General features: G+C 33.6%; 1 protein-coding gene across 2 annotated transcripts; it reads right to left on the bottom strand.

The window, feature by feature from the left end:
• Positions 1-3,733: 3,733 nt before the first annotated feature.
• Positions 3,734-6,903, bottom strand: LOC123905652 (rac-like GTP-binding protein RHO1). 2 transcript variants are annotated; one of them, XM_045955336.1, is made up of 8 exons: positions 6,747-6,903; positions 6,283-6,489; positions 5,326-5,413; positions 5,130-5,239; positions 4,909-4,972; positions 4,321-4,385; positions 4,167-4,232; positions 3,734-4,082 (listed from the first exon to the last, which is right to left on the bottom strand). In XM_045955336.1, exons 2-8 carry the CDS (start codon positions 6,379-6,381, stop codon positions 3,978-3,980), a joined length of 597 nt encoding a protein of 198 aa, XP_045811292.1. In that variant the 5' UTR covers positions 6,382-6,489; positions 6,747-6,903; the 3' UTR covers positions 3,734-3,977. The 2 variants fall into 2 exon arrangements, with proteins under 2 accessions (XP_045811292.1, XP_045811293.1); XM_045955337.1 differs by having other exon boundaries at positions 6,599-6,747.
• Positions 6,904-13,701: the final 6,798 nt, after the last annotated feature.

The raw sequence follows: 13,701 nt of genomic DNA, 5'->3' as shown, positions 1-13,701 counted from the left end.
AATGTTAATGATTTTGAATCATTGTTTATCTTTCTATTATGATGATTATTTGAATTTTCATAGAACATCTATAATCTATAACATTAATAAAGGGAAAACACTTCTTTTGGTGTAGCCTTTTTTTAAAATACCATAAATACCCTTCCCTTAGTATTTTTTTCACACCATAACTTCCAAAACCAACTTTTTATTTTTTAAACTGTTTTTAACTTCCAAAACCAACTCTTTTTAACTTCCAAACCATCCATTTATTCCATTCATTTTATTTACACATCTTCATTCTTCCTATTTTTCTTCAAGATTATTAAAAATGATATGTCTACGTGCCCACTATTCGGAGAGGTTAGGGCGATGTTGGCAAATGATGAAAGACATATATGCACATGAAAGTTAATGCAAAGAATGGTGAAATGTTTATCATATGTATATGTATATATGTATGGCAACGACAATTGTAAATTGTGTAAACTTGATTATTAAAAAAAATTACATGAAGTATAACCACCACACCCACATTTGGTTATTCAAAAAGATAAAGGGGAAGAGGAATTGGTTATTTTGTAATGCTGTCATATCTATGAGAGAAATCTCACAATGATAGAAGAAATGTATGACTTCCAACTCTCATCATGACTAATTGCAAGGACTTTACTATTATTTTTTTCCTCACTCTCATTTCTTCTCTCTGTGTCTTCTTCTATCTTTGGTTTCTCCATATTTGTCTCTCATTTCATTTATTTATTTTTTGTTAATTCAATTCCTTTAAATGGCTAACAAAAGAAATATTTACTTCCACAAGGACATAGAAAATGTCATAATTGTAGACAGAAAAGATGTATGACATTATTTCTTTTTCTTTGTGATATTGTTGTTCTAATTCAATCATTTTCTTCATTAGAGTAAATTTCGAATTTAAATCTTCCACCATACTATTTCTCAACTTTCATATTTATATATGTCTATGAGTGGTGTTTATATTTATATCAGGTATACATTGGAATGGTGGGAAGAGAAATTGAAAATTATATTAAAATATAATTAGATATTTCAATTATAATGCAATCATTTCATTCATTTGTTTACTTTTAATTATAAAGAACTCCTTATATTGAACTATTCATTTGTTTTTCTCAACGTTGTTATTTTGTTTTTCTTACCATAATTTTTCTTTCTTTTGCAAAAAAATAAAAATCAGTAGTGTTCTTTTTATTCAAATTCTTTTCATTGAATTTTGATTTGAATCTTGATGTAAACCGTATTTGGGATGACATTTTTATTTTACTTTAAATGTTTTGGTGTGAACAAATTTTTTTCTCCCGAATTTAAAGTTTGAAAGTTGAGTATGTGGTATCAAACATTGAAATTTATATTAGATTACTATTGGTTAAGTTTTCATTTTTAATTTTCATGTTGAATTGATTGACATGTATATATTTTTTTCTTTAGTCAAACCTGACAGAACGTTAATTTCTTTTGATATTATAAAAGGAAATTTTGAGACTAATGGTGCATGAAAAACAAAGGTAATTAAAGATAAAAGTAATAATTAACTACCATAAAAGAGATGACTCAGGAGAGACAATTGAAGGATTGGAATGGAGACAACGGGTGGAGGCAACAAATACAAAGATATAGACAAAGAGCGAGAGTGGGAGATAAAAAAGTAGTCTTCTATAATGATGTGAAAGATGTACATGTTTTTCTTTGTATTTTTCGATTGGTTTAATGAGTTTCTTATGTTGTCTTATTGTTTGTCTTTCTTTTAGTACTACTCAATTTTTAGTTACTTTTCCTATTCAATAAATTTTTTTTTTGATTTTTTTTTGTTGAGTAAATCTAATGTTCAAAAAGTATAATATTTCTTGATTTCATAAAGTTTATCATGCATAGGAGGAATTTTTTTAGGTTGTGTACATGAAAGTTGATTACTTGATAAAATGTTAGCCATTTTCCTTTTAAATATTTTAACAATCCACTTTGGAATAATTTATCAAATCAATACTATAGGTTGTTGTTTTCTTTAAATATAAGTTCAATAGGAAATTGCAGTCTCAAATCACTCACAATGAAGATGGTGAAGAAAATAATGGTGTGAACAAACAAATGTTATGAGTAGCTGTGAGCATATTTTAAATTAACATGTGCATTTTTTTATAGGGTCAAACAAGTGCATTTTCTTAGTAGTATATTATTTGTAATTTTTTGCCTTTATGGCGTGTTAAATCATTCCTTTATGTCATGGTTGGATGAAAAATATAAGATTATTCATCTCTTGAATTACCTCATGATTAAAGTTGTATATAAGAATATCAAGTCCTTACATTTTAGTGATGTTTTGTTTCATTCAAGTATGAATAATGTGAATGTTTGTCTTCACAAATTAATGTATGATCATGGGATCAACAAACATATACGTGGAGCAAGTGCTTTCTATTGGAGTATTTGGGAAAAAGAATAGAATTGTTGTTTTCTTTTCTCTTTCAATTTATGCTAAAATGTTTATATTTTTCAAGTGGTTTAATAGCTTCTTCTTTGGTTTCTATTGCTAACATGTTTGTTTTTTAAGTTTTTTGTATTACTCATGGTGCTGAATTTTTTTGTCTTATTTCTACTACAATGTGTGTATTTTTCAAATGATTTTTTTCCACACATAATAGTCAAATATATACACGTTAGCAGAATAAAAAATAGGGATCACACAAACGGGCACTGGCCACTAGTTCTAATAATTAAAATATTTTATAAATAAAGTTTTATTGAATTTAAAAATAAATAATAATGACAAGGATATTAAATTTGTCCACATGAATGTTGCCACATCATTAGTTACAAGGTCACGTCAACAAAATTAACCCCAAAATGGGATGGGGGATCAAAACTAAAAAAAATGAAAATAGGGGGACTAAAAAACTGGTTTTTAAAATAGGGGGACCAAAACTTCATTTTTTTGAAAATAGGGGGACCAAAAGTGCATTTAAGCCAAAAAAAAAAAAAAATTGTTGCTGCATACTATATTTTATTTCCTATATTTTGTTTGTGTTTGGTCTTTTGTTAGCAAAATCCATTAATTGTTTAATGCGAAACCGATCAAAATCAAACCGAGTGATGACAATACAAACATTATTTTGTACAAGTTGGTTAACAATTATCAAGTCGATTCTCATTTGTAATTGCATTGCCTCCACAAAGACTATGACAGCACTTCAATATACTAGTAAAATGATGTTTCTTTGGGGACATCCGATAAAATCAAAATTATGTTCTAACTTCTAACGCAAAATTATGTTCCCACCATAAACTTCCAACTAATATTTAGATCATTTTACATGATGAGAGAGATTTCAACATTTCTAAACTAAATCTTATTAGTACTCTTTTAGAGTCTAGATGTAAAAGGAAAAGTTATAACAATCAAACTTGATTTAACTATGATGATCTTTGAGGTGACCTATAAACTTGTGGACACAAGTCTTTGTATGGTAAATTAAATTCATAATGCAAATCATTAATGGTCGCTTATTATTTTTTTTTTTTTTTGTCAAGTAGCTTAGTGACTAGAAATTTCACTCTTAAAGTGGATAAGTGGAGTGTCCGGGGTTCGAACCCCGGCTCCTGCATATGTAATGCGATGTCCCAACCAACTGAGCTAAACTCACGAGGACAATGGTCACTTATTCTAACCGGTTATTCCAGTTTAATACTACATAATAAATAAAAATATAAGTCATATATATGAGAAGAAAAAAAACATGGGAAGCATGAAATGCAAATTTGACTATTAGAGTTGACAAATAATAATTCAAAGAAAGCAAAGCATTAAAACCACCTTATGCTTCAAGGAGATCTAGAGTATTTGTCTGAAAGAACACCCACACAGACTCTCCAACTTCTTCAATAACAAAGAAATTATGAAAAAGAAAGAAGGGGAGGGGAATACAAGTAGAACAAAGGACAATCAAATGTTTACACCTAGTGAATTACAATATTGAACAGGCCTTTTGTGCTTTACCCCCCTTCTTTTTCTTCTGCTTTGGTGGTTGAAGGACAACTCTTATGGCCGCGTCAAACACTGCCTTCACGTTCTGCATTAAATATCATCGACAAACTTAAACTACGTATTAAATTATCCATTTCAAATTATAATATATAATCAGAAAACCATGTACCTCCTGTGATTTTGAGCTGCATTCAATGTAAGCTGGTGCATTAATCAGCTTCCTCAGCTCTTCTCCCTTTCATAGGACATGCATGTCAGAATTAATTTAATATAGCATTAAATAACTAAACAAGATCCCGGAGCAGCGCAGAGGCAAAAATCACCTGAGCTGTGGTAATGGGAACTGCACCAGGATGGTCTATGCAGAACTGCTTATCATCCCGAAGGTCTATCTCAATACAAATTACAAAATAATAACTCGTAAGTCGGGAAAAATGTACTCTGATCGGGAAACTATCACAACTATCGGTCTAACTGGAAGCTAACAAACACAACTCAATAGGAGATTATTTGAAAATATTTATACAAATCTGGAGACAGGGAAACCCTAACTAACTGCATAAAAATAAAACATACCAGAAACATCAAAAACATTGACCACAACTGATGTATCAAATACCATTGGATAGACAATGGTGACGAAAAACTAAAGAAAAAATAGAATAAAATGCACCAGAAATTCCACCCTCTCCTCTAGCAAACAAAAAGAACTGGTTCAGCAGCTAGCCAGTTTGACAAATGGAAACTTACAAAGATATTATATCTACAACATCGATATTTGTTGGTTATGAAATGCATGGAGCTATAAGATTTCATCATAACAAAAAAACCCTGATTAATAACATATATAAATAAGAGGGAAGATGGCACCAGCATATCAAAATGACATTATTATGCAGCAATAAACATACCAAGCTTTGTGCCAACCAGAACTATGGGGACACCAGGTGCATAATGCTTCAACTCTGGAATCCACTGAAAATGAAAGAAGCACATGTGATGTATCAGAAATTTCTCATAAACTAAACAATCTACTAACATATAACACAATCCATACATTGTTCATGACAGATAAACAGAAATACATCAAAAACATATGGGACACCATAGCAAAATGGGAACAAGCAAGCACCTTTTTAGAGACATTTTCATAACTGGCCTTGCTTATGAGAGAGAAAGCCAATATGAAAACATCGGCACCACGGTAACTCAAAGGTCTTAATCTGTTATAATCCTCTTGTCCTGTTCCACAAATAAAGACAATCAATCAAGAAAGAACCTCCCAAATCATAGCATCCACCAAAATAAATCAAAGTACGAAACATTACCAGCAGTATCCCACAAACCCAGATTGACAATGGCTCCATTAACAACCACATTTGCACTGAAATTGTCAAAAACTGTTGGCACATAATCCTGTTTCCAACCAAAAAAGAAAATTTAACAAAATAGATTGATAACCCATCAAATTTACACATCAATATCATCCACCGTCAACACAAACTCAACCCAACTTTAACCTCCAACAATTACACATAAACTCCTCAACCAAAATCTCACATTACATCAATTTTAACCTTTAAATTAACATCAAAGCAAGGTTTTAAAAAATGGCCCTTTATCACAAAAACAGCTGCAACTTTAATTTATTAGTGGTTAATTTTTTTTTTTTAAAAAAAATTCATTAAAATAATGAAATTATAAAGAAACAATGAAAAATTAAGTTAGCATACATTATTTGATAGTACAAATAATTATAATAAAGTTTGCACATTGTTGTGATTAATTCACACCGCGACAACTGCAATCACTCAGGCAACATATGTAATAGCCAAAATCGCGGAATCCTTAAGGAGACATACCTACTAGCCGAAATCGCGAAATCCAAAATCGCGAAATATTAACGGTAACATTCGTAATAGCCGAAATCGAGAAATCCTTAACGACTATGACTCGACCGCTACTCAAAACTTTGCATCGATCCAACCCATCATTTCAAAATCATAATGTACATACCCGGTCTCTTTGCAAAGCATTTTCCACACAAAAATTTCAAATTTACATGAATTTAAGTATAACCCAAACATACCCAAAAATCAAAACTTTCAATTCAAAATTGAAAAAAAAAAAAAATTAATATAACCCAAACACCCAAAAATCAAAATTTTCAATTCAAAATTGAAAAAAAAAAAAAAATTCAGGAATTTAAATATAATCCAAACACCCAAAAATCAAAATTTAAAATTTAAAATTGAAAAGAGAGAGATGAAGAAGAAGAAAGTTACCGTAGGGAAAGTATTGCTGGTGTAAGAAATAAGCAAACAAGTTTTGCCAACAGCTCCATCACCAACAGTGACACATTTAATAAACCTAGAAGCGCTCATCTTTACAACTTCCAAAAAAGGAAAACCTAAAAATGCCTCAGATCTTCACCTGAGGACTCTCAATCACTCTCGCCCCCTCCTCCAGTTGCTTCTGTTTCAATTACACATCTAATAAACAACAACAACAACACACAATTAACAAAAAAAATTCACCAAAAAAGGAAAACTTTAAAATTAAAGAAAGAATGAATATTAAGTAACTAAGTAAGTAACTAACCCTAATATCGAGAAAATGCAGAAAAAGAGAATAGTAGAATTTGGGAATTTAGGGGAAAAAAGAAGGAAATGAGGAAACCCTAACAATTTAGGAGGAGATGGCAATTAACGGAACGGAGATTGAAAAGAGAAAGAAAGAAAGAACGAACCTTTTTTGAGAGAGAGAGAGAGATTTTGTCGTTGAACCGTTCGTTTCGTTCACACAATCTTCCAAAAAATTCGTACCTCCTTGTAATTATTTTACTCTGTGTTTTTTTTATTTTGAAATTTGAAAATGTAGTTTTACGAATTTCTCGCAACGAAATTCGGATCATTGAATTAATAATAATTCATGGTCACGGACACTTTCTTTCTCGTTTTATTTTTACTGTTAATGTTAACTACTACACATGTTCATTGATGATGGAAAATAGGGGAAAAATACAGTAAAACAAGAGATGTGAAGAGGAGTTTGACTTTTACTCATTTACTGTATTTATACTCTATTTATTTGTTCATTTATGAGCCATCTAAATCATATTAAATATTTTGAGTTAATGGTTAGTGTTTATATTAGATAACATCAAAATATTGAGTTCGATCACTGATTTGAATATGCGATAATGTTAAAATTTTTAGGCAGAATTTATCATTCATTTAAGTTTCATAAGGTCTGAGTGATTTGTCTCTACGGTTGGACGCATAAATATCTGATTTATGTAAGAATTGTTTTTTTATTTATTTTAATTGGACGACATCAATGAGAGTTCAAGAGTTCGTTTGATAAATACTGGACAGAACAGTACAGGACAGTACAAGATAAAACATCACGGGACAAACGTTTAAGGTATTGAACAAACTTTGTGTTGTACGATTTTTGGTGGACAAAAGGTTATTTTGGTATTTTAGACAACTTGTGCTGAGGACAAAAAGTTGTCTCGTGATTCTGTGGGGGACAAAAAATTCAGTATTTGTCCCGTCCCTTGACCCCCCCAGTTTGTCCAGTACCAGCAACAATTTTAAAATCAAACACAGTACATCAGAAGTTGTCATGTCCAGTCCCTTATTTTTTAGCAGATCAAACGCACCTCAAATCCAACATTCTGGTGTATTCACTTCATCTTAAAGTAAGTGTCGTAGTGCACAGTCAATATATAATTTTGGTCATGTGAGCTTTGCAAAGATATTGCATTATATATGTAGGGGATCAGGGTTTGAACCCAGAACATCTCATTTATTCACCTTAAGGATGAAATTTCTAGCCGAGAAGCTACTTGACAAAAAATAAACTTATATACATATTAAAATTATAAAAATTGATATTTAGAAAATACTCATTGAAATAAATCTAATAAAATCTTATATGTTATTTATTTTAAGGCAAATCTTTTTTTTTTTTTGAACAAACCAAAATGAGATATATATATATATATATATATATTTAAAATGGACCAATCGTCCTCCCAGCACAAGATGTGCCAGAAAAGACTAAGTAAGGTTACAAAGAGTCAAGATACATGACCAAAAGAAACTAAACAAGGCCCAAACAAAGCATAGGACTAGACCACCAGCTATGACAGTTCAAAGCTAAAGTACTACTCGTCGCTTTCAACCACCTAAATGAAAAAGTCTTGATCTTGTCCAACATGTGATGCACTGTGTTTGATGAACCTCTAAACAATCTGTAGTTTCTTTCGGTCCACACAACCCACACAACCGCAAGCCATATGAGCTGCATGAAAGAACGTCGTGCTAGAGAACCGCCTGCTGAATCCGTGAACTGAACAAAATGATCGGAAGGAGTCTGAGCAATCACCAAAGAAGAGCCAATCCAGGAGCTAACAAGAGACCAAAGAGCGCCAAAAGTGCTGCAAGAGAGGAACAAGTGTTGAGCCGACTCAACCTCTCCGCAACCAGAGACACACTGATGATCCTCCGCAGATAAAATCCCTCTAGTAACCAGGTTTGCTTTGGTAGGTAACCTGTCCCGCAAGAGACGCCAAGCACAAATGGAAACCTTCAAAGGAACCTGTCGGTGCCAAATGAGACCTGACGCAGCATCCAAAGTAACCGCATCCTGTGTCGTCAAAAGCTGATATGCACCACGAACAGTATAAACATCGTCCAAATCTGACTGCCACTGCCACCTATCTAAAACATGATCCTGCAAGGAGACGATAAGAAGTAAAGACTGACACTCACCCAACATCTCCTCCTCCCAAGCCCACAACCGACGCCGCCACACTCACGCCTCCCCTCCAGCCCCCAACCCTGCATAAACATCTCGGCCACAGACGCCGATTTGTTTTCTGCCAAGTCAAACAACCGCCCAAACCGCTCCCGCAAAGAGGTCCCATCCACCCAGGGACCAGTCCAGAAAAAAGTGTCAGACCCATTCCCCACCTTTCTCAACACATGCTCTCTGAACCACCCTCCCTCTACCTCACCACCTTCACCCCGAATACGCGCCAACTCCCTCCACCATGTAGACCCACGCACTCCACCCTCACACAGTCTTCCTCTCTCAACCCCATAACGACCTGCCAACACTCGAAACCACAAACCCTCCCTATCCACCAGCATCCTCCAGCACCACTTACCTAACAGGGCTAAGTTAAACTCCCTCAACTGCCTAACCCCCAATCCCCCATACTCCTTTCGTAAGCAGATAGATTTCCAGTTAATCCAAGATATTTTCCTAATATCCTCACTTCCCCCCCAAAAAAAATTAATCAAAATAGATTCTATAGAAGAGATAGTACCTGAGGGAGCTTTAAAGAAGGAAAGAGCATAGACAGGCAGAGAGAGCAATACAGATTTAAGCAGAACTAGACGACCACCAAAAGAAAGAAAGCGACTCCTCCATCCTGATAGACGATTCTTTAAACGATCCAAAACCGGTTCCCAAAAACCTAAACGCCTCGGATCACCCCCTATAGGAAGGCCCAAATAAAGAAAAGGAATCTTTCCCACTTTACAACATAGAGCAGACGCCGCCTCACCTAACCAAGAATCAGGAATGTTAACCCCAACCAGCATACTTTTGTGAAAGTTAACCCGCAAACCCGACATAGACTCGAACAGCACAAGGACAGCCCGCAAAGCACGAACATTCGCCCAACTTTTAGTCCCCATCAACAACGTATCATCGGCAAACTGAAGGTGCGACACCGTCGTCGGTGATAGCTCACCAACACTGTACCCCGTAAACAGGTTGCTCACCACCATGGCCTCCATCAATACATTAAGACCCTCTGCTGCCAACAGGAAAAGAAAAGGGGATAACGGATCCCCCTGCCGCAATCCCCTTTCGAGAGGGAACTCATCAGTCGGACTACCATTGACTAAAACAGAAGCTGTTGCCGTACACACACATTCTTTAATCCACTTCCTCCAAAGGGTCGGAAAACCCATTCTCCCCATAACAGCGTCCAAATAACCCCAGTCAACCGAATCATAAGCCTTCTCAAATCTTATATGCTACTTATATATAAAGATTTTTGCAAAAATAAGTTATGTCAGCACTTTTAGGTTATATTTATCTTTATATATCCACGTAAGTTGATATTTAGAAATAAAGTTATATTTTAATAACATCTTATAAAATTTGATATTTAGAATCTATGTGAGTTTAGCTCAATTGGTAGGGACATCGCACTATTTATGCAGGAGCTCGAGTTCGAACCCTAGACATTCCACTTATTCACCTTTAAGATGGATTTTCTAATTAACCAGCAAGCTACTTGACCCAAAAGATTATTGCTAATATCTCTACAAAAGTTTGGGTCAATTTTTTATGGTAGAAGGTTATGGGTTGAATTAGTTTATCAAGTAAATATTATATTTTATAAAAAAATAAGTGAATATTATATAGGAAGTGTCCACATTTCTCTAATTAAGAACAAATCATCAAAATTAAAGTAAAACAGTGTATCTATTTTATGGTACAACATGCCCAGCATGTTGCGGAACTGGCCACGTACATAGATTTAGAGCAAACATCATTCTTTAATTATTAAGGATGTCGGGAGAATAAGAAATGTCAACCTACAAACTTTATCTGATTGATGATCATTGACAAAAAAACATATAAAACTTCTCCATACAAATTTTCATATAATATAATTTATTTTAGGGACAAATATTTATAACTAGTAAAACAACCATGGATTAGATAGTACGTGTAATCTTGAGTTTGAATTCAAGTGAGAAATATTAAAAAATTTGAAAAAGAGTTTTATTGTTTATGTGATTTTTGCTAAATTTATAAACTATTAGTCAATATAATGAGATACACTTGCGTGTGAAGAATGTTTAATTTATACTCTTTTCCTCCTATAAAAATTGTCATAGTTTGTCATTTAACAGAAATTAGACACAAATTAAGAAGAAATTATAAATGAAAGAAAGAAAATAACAATTTTACCATATATAACTTCTTTTTTTTTTTTTGTGCATTTACCATATATAACTTTATTAATTATCTGTTAATTCTCATTATGTGTTACATGTGCTGTGATACAGAAAATTCCCAACAATTTTCAAATTTATGTTGAGTGACCAAGTCAGATTCACAAACCAACCAACGTTCCTTCTTACCCTCTAACCAAATATAGCAAGTGTGAGTGAGACACAATAAGAGACATTAATTTTCCAAAGAATGAAAGAAAATCAGTGGAAGCATATTGTCAAACACAAACAATTAAAGCACCAAGCAATATACACCTCATTCTCATTCATGCACATGTTCACAGCTTGGATGCAACCAAATATTGAATTTTACAAACAAAATATCAAGGTTGTCAGAACCGGACCGGTCATCGAACCGGCGAGCTCACTGGTTCAAGGTTCAATTGGTCGGACCGGGTTCAATCGGGGTCGAACCGTTTTTATTTAAATATATATATATTTTAATTAATATATAAATAAATATATATGAATAATTGTTGAATATTTCATAATTTCACACATTAAAAAGATAAAATGTCACAAGTCAAAATAAAATAAAATTTATAATTCAAACCAAATTAAAAATAGATGAAAAACAAAAACATTTCCTATTCCTGCAACGTCGTTGTTTTGTTTCAGATTTTTTTTTTTTAAAAAAAAATTAAAACGACGTCGTTTTGCCCTTTTTTTAAAAAAAAAAAAACTGCAAAACCGCTTGAACCGTCCGGCCGGTTCGCCGGTTCAACCCGGTTCGACCCCTGTTCACGCGTTTTTTTGCCGGTCGGTTTCCTATCCGTTTTTTGCTCAAAACCGAACCGTTTTCATGACCGATTCACGGTCCGACCGGCCGGTCCGATCCGGTTTTGATAACCTTGCAAAATATCTGTGTGAATTTTTTAATCCATTTTTCTGTTTTGTCAACCAAAATTTATGATGTTGACTAAGTGCAAAGGCTTTTTGGTCACCACTCTTGTTTGTTGCACACTTGCACTAGTGTTAGCTCTTTTTGTCGATTGTGCAGAAAAGGGTGTGACTTATGATGGTATGGTAGGTCACTCATCATTGATGGTCAAAGGATGTTTCTCTTCTTTGGCTCTGATCATTATCCCCGTAGTCCTCCCGAGATACACATGTTTTTGTGCATCTGTATTTAAATTTAATAGATACGGTATATATTGACGGTATAAAATTTTGTATTTGTCTTGTGACATACGATTAATATTTATGTAATGTACTTGTTTATTAATAATGTTGGTGTATAGTTATTAAACTATACACCAAGGAAAGCCAAACAAGGAGTGCTCAATGTGATTCAAACTTATGTTTTTCGGAACATTCATGAACCTGTGCAAGGCCAAGTCATGTCTCCATATGTTTTATAACCAAATGTGAGTATCACTAGTATATATTTACTTAGATTATAATAAGCTATTGCTAACATATTAGTGTTTGTTATCAGTTCAATTTTGAAGGAAATTACGATTTAATAAAATTTATAAAGATGATTGGGAGACATGATATGTATAGAGTTGGACCATTCATTGAGGGAGAAGGGAAGGTAAGGCGATATTTTTTGTTGATTCAAAGTTCCTTCCAAATATTTGAGTTAAGCAGAAAGGTTATTCCACTACAGTGTGGCGAATCACCGTTTGAACCTTGTTGATAGAGACATTTACATTTAGCGTGTGACGAGTAATGAATCCCTAAACAAGATTGACTCCGTAGGAGAAGTCCAGTGGATTCAACCAAAAAAAAAAAATTTCATCGAAAAATTTCATCGATTTGAAATAAGACTTAAAAGAGTTGAAGGAGTTAAAGATTCATATAGTTCAAAAACTCTGGTGAAGAAGAAAAAAAATACTAATATGAGGGCTAATATGTTTACATTCTCATCATTGTTGTTTGTTGATTTGTCAGATTGAAAATGAATACAGAACTGTTCAACAGGCATACAAAGAGCACGGCACGTTCAATAGGCAGAAAACATGGCTGTTGGGCATGATACCGGAGTTCCGTGGATCATGTACAAGAAATTATATGCACCAGATGCAGTGGTAGGTTCATTCAATTCCTCTCGGATGGTTTTTTTCTTTCACTCTTATCAATGAAATTTGATAGGATGAACACAACAACTAAGCAGATAAATACTTGCAATGAAACGTACTGTGGAGATACTTCTGGCCCTAATAGACCAAACAAACCAACTTTATGGACTGAGAATTGGACAGCACAATAAGTTTTTTACGTCTCCGACTACAGTGCGGTTGCAGTACCTTTCCATTATTCAAGCATAGGTTTATAAGTACTACTTGTATTTATATACTACAGTTTAGTTTATAAGAGTATCCCTTCGAGTCCACTTATCACTTCGAGCCCACTCATCAGTAAACTACGAGTCATACCTAACACAAACTTAATTCAATTCACTTCAAACTCAATTTTAACTAAACCAGTTTAACAATTTCAAGTCGTGTTTGGTAAAATGATCATCTACACATAACCTGCTTCATGCTATTTGAAATTACTCGACTATTACAGATACCGAGCATTTGGAGATCCGCCATATGAAAGAACAGCCGAAGACATTGCATTTGCTAACTATTAGTACATGGTAAAAAACATGGCTGTCCAAACTTCAGTGTTACATTTTGTACAAAAATCCCAAATAACATCACT

Source organism: Trifolium pratense, linkage group LG2, assembly GCF_020283565.1.
Source record: "Trifolium pratense cultivar HEN17-A07 linkage group LG2, ARS_RC_1.1, whole genome shotgun sequence".
Taxonomy (NCBI): Eukaryota; Viridiplantae; Streptophyta; class Magnoliopsida; order Fabales; family Fabaceae; genus Trifolium; species Trifolium pratense.
The sequence above is the reverse complement of the archived record's forward strand: the minus strand, read 5'-3'. Positions and strand labels throughout refer to the sequence as shown.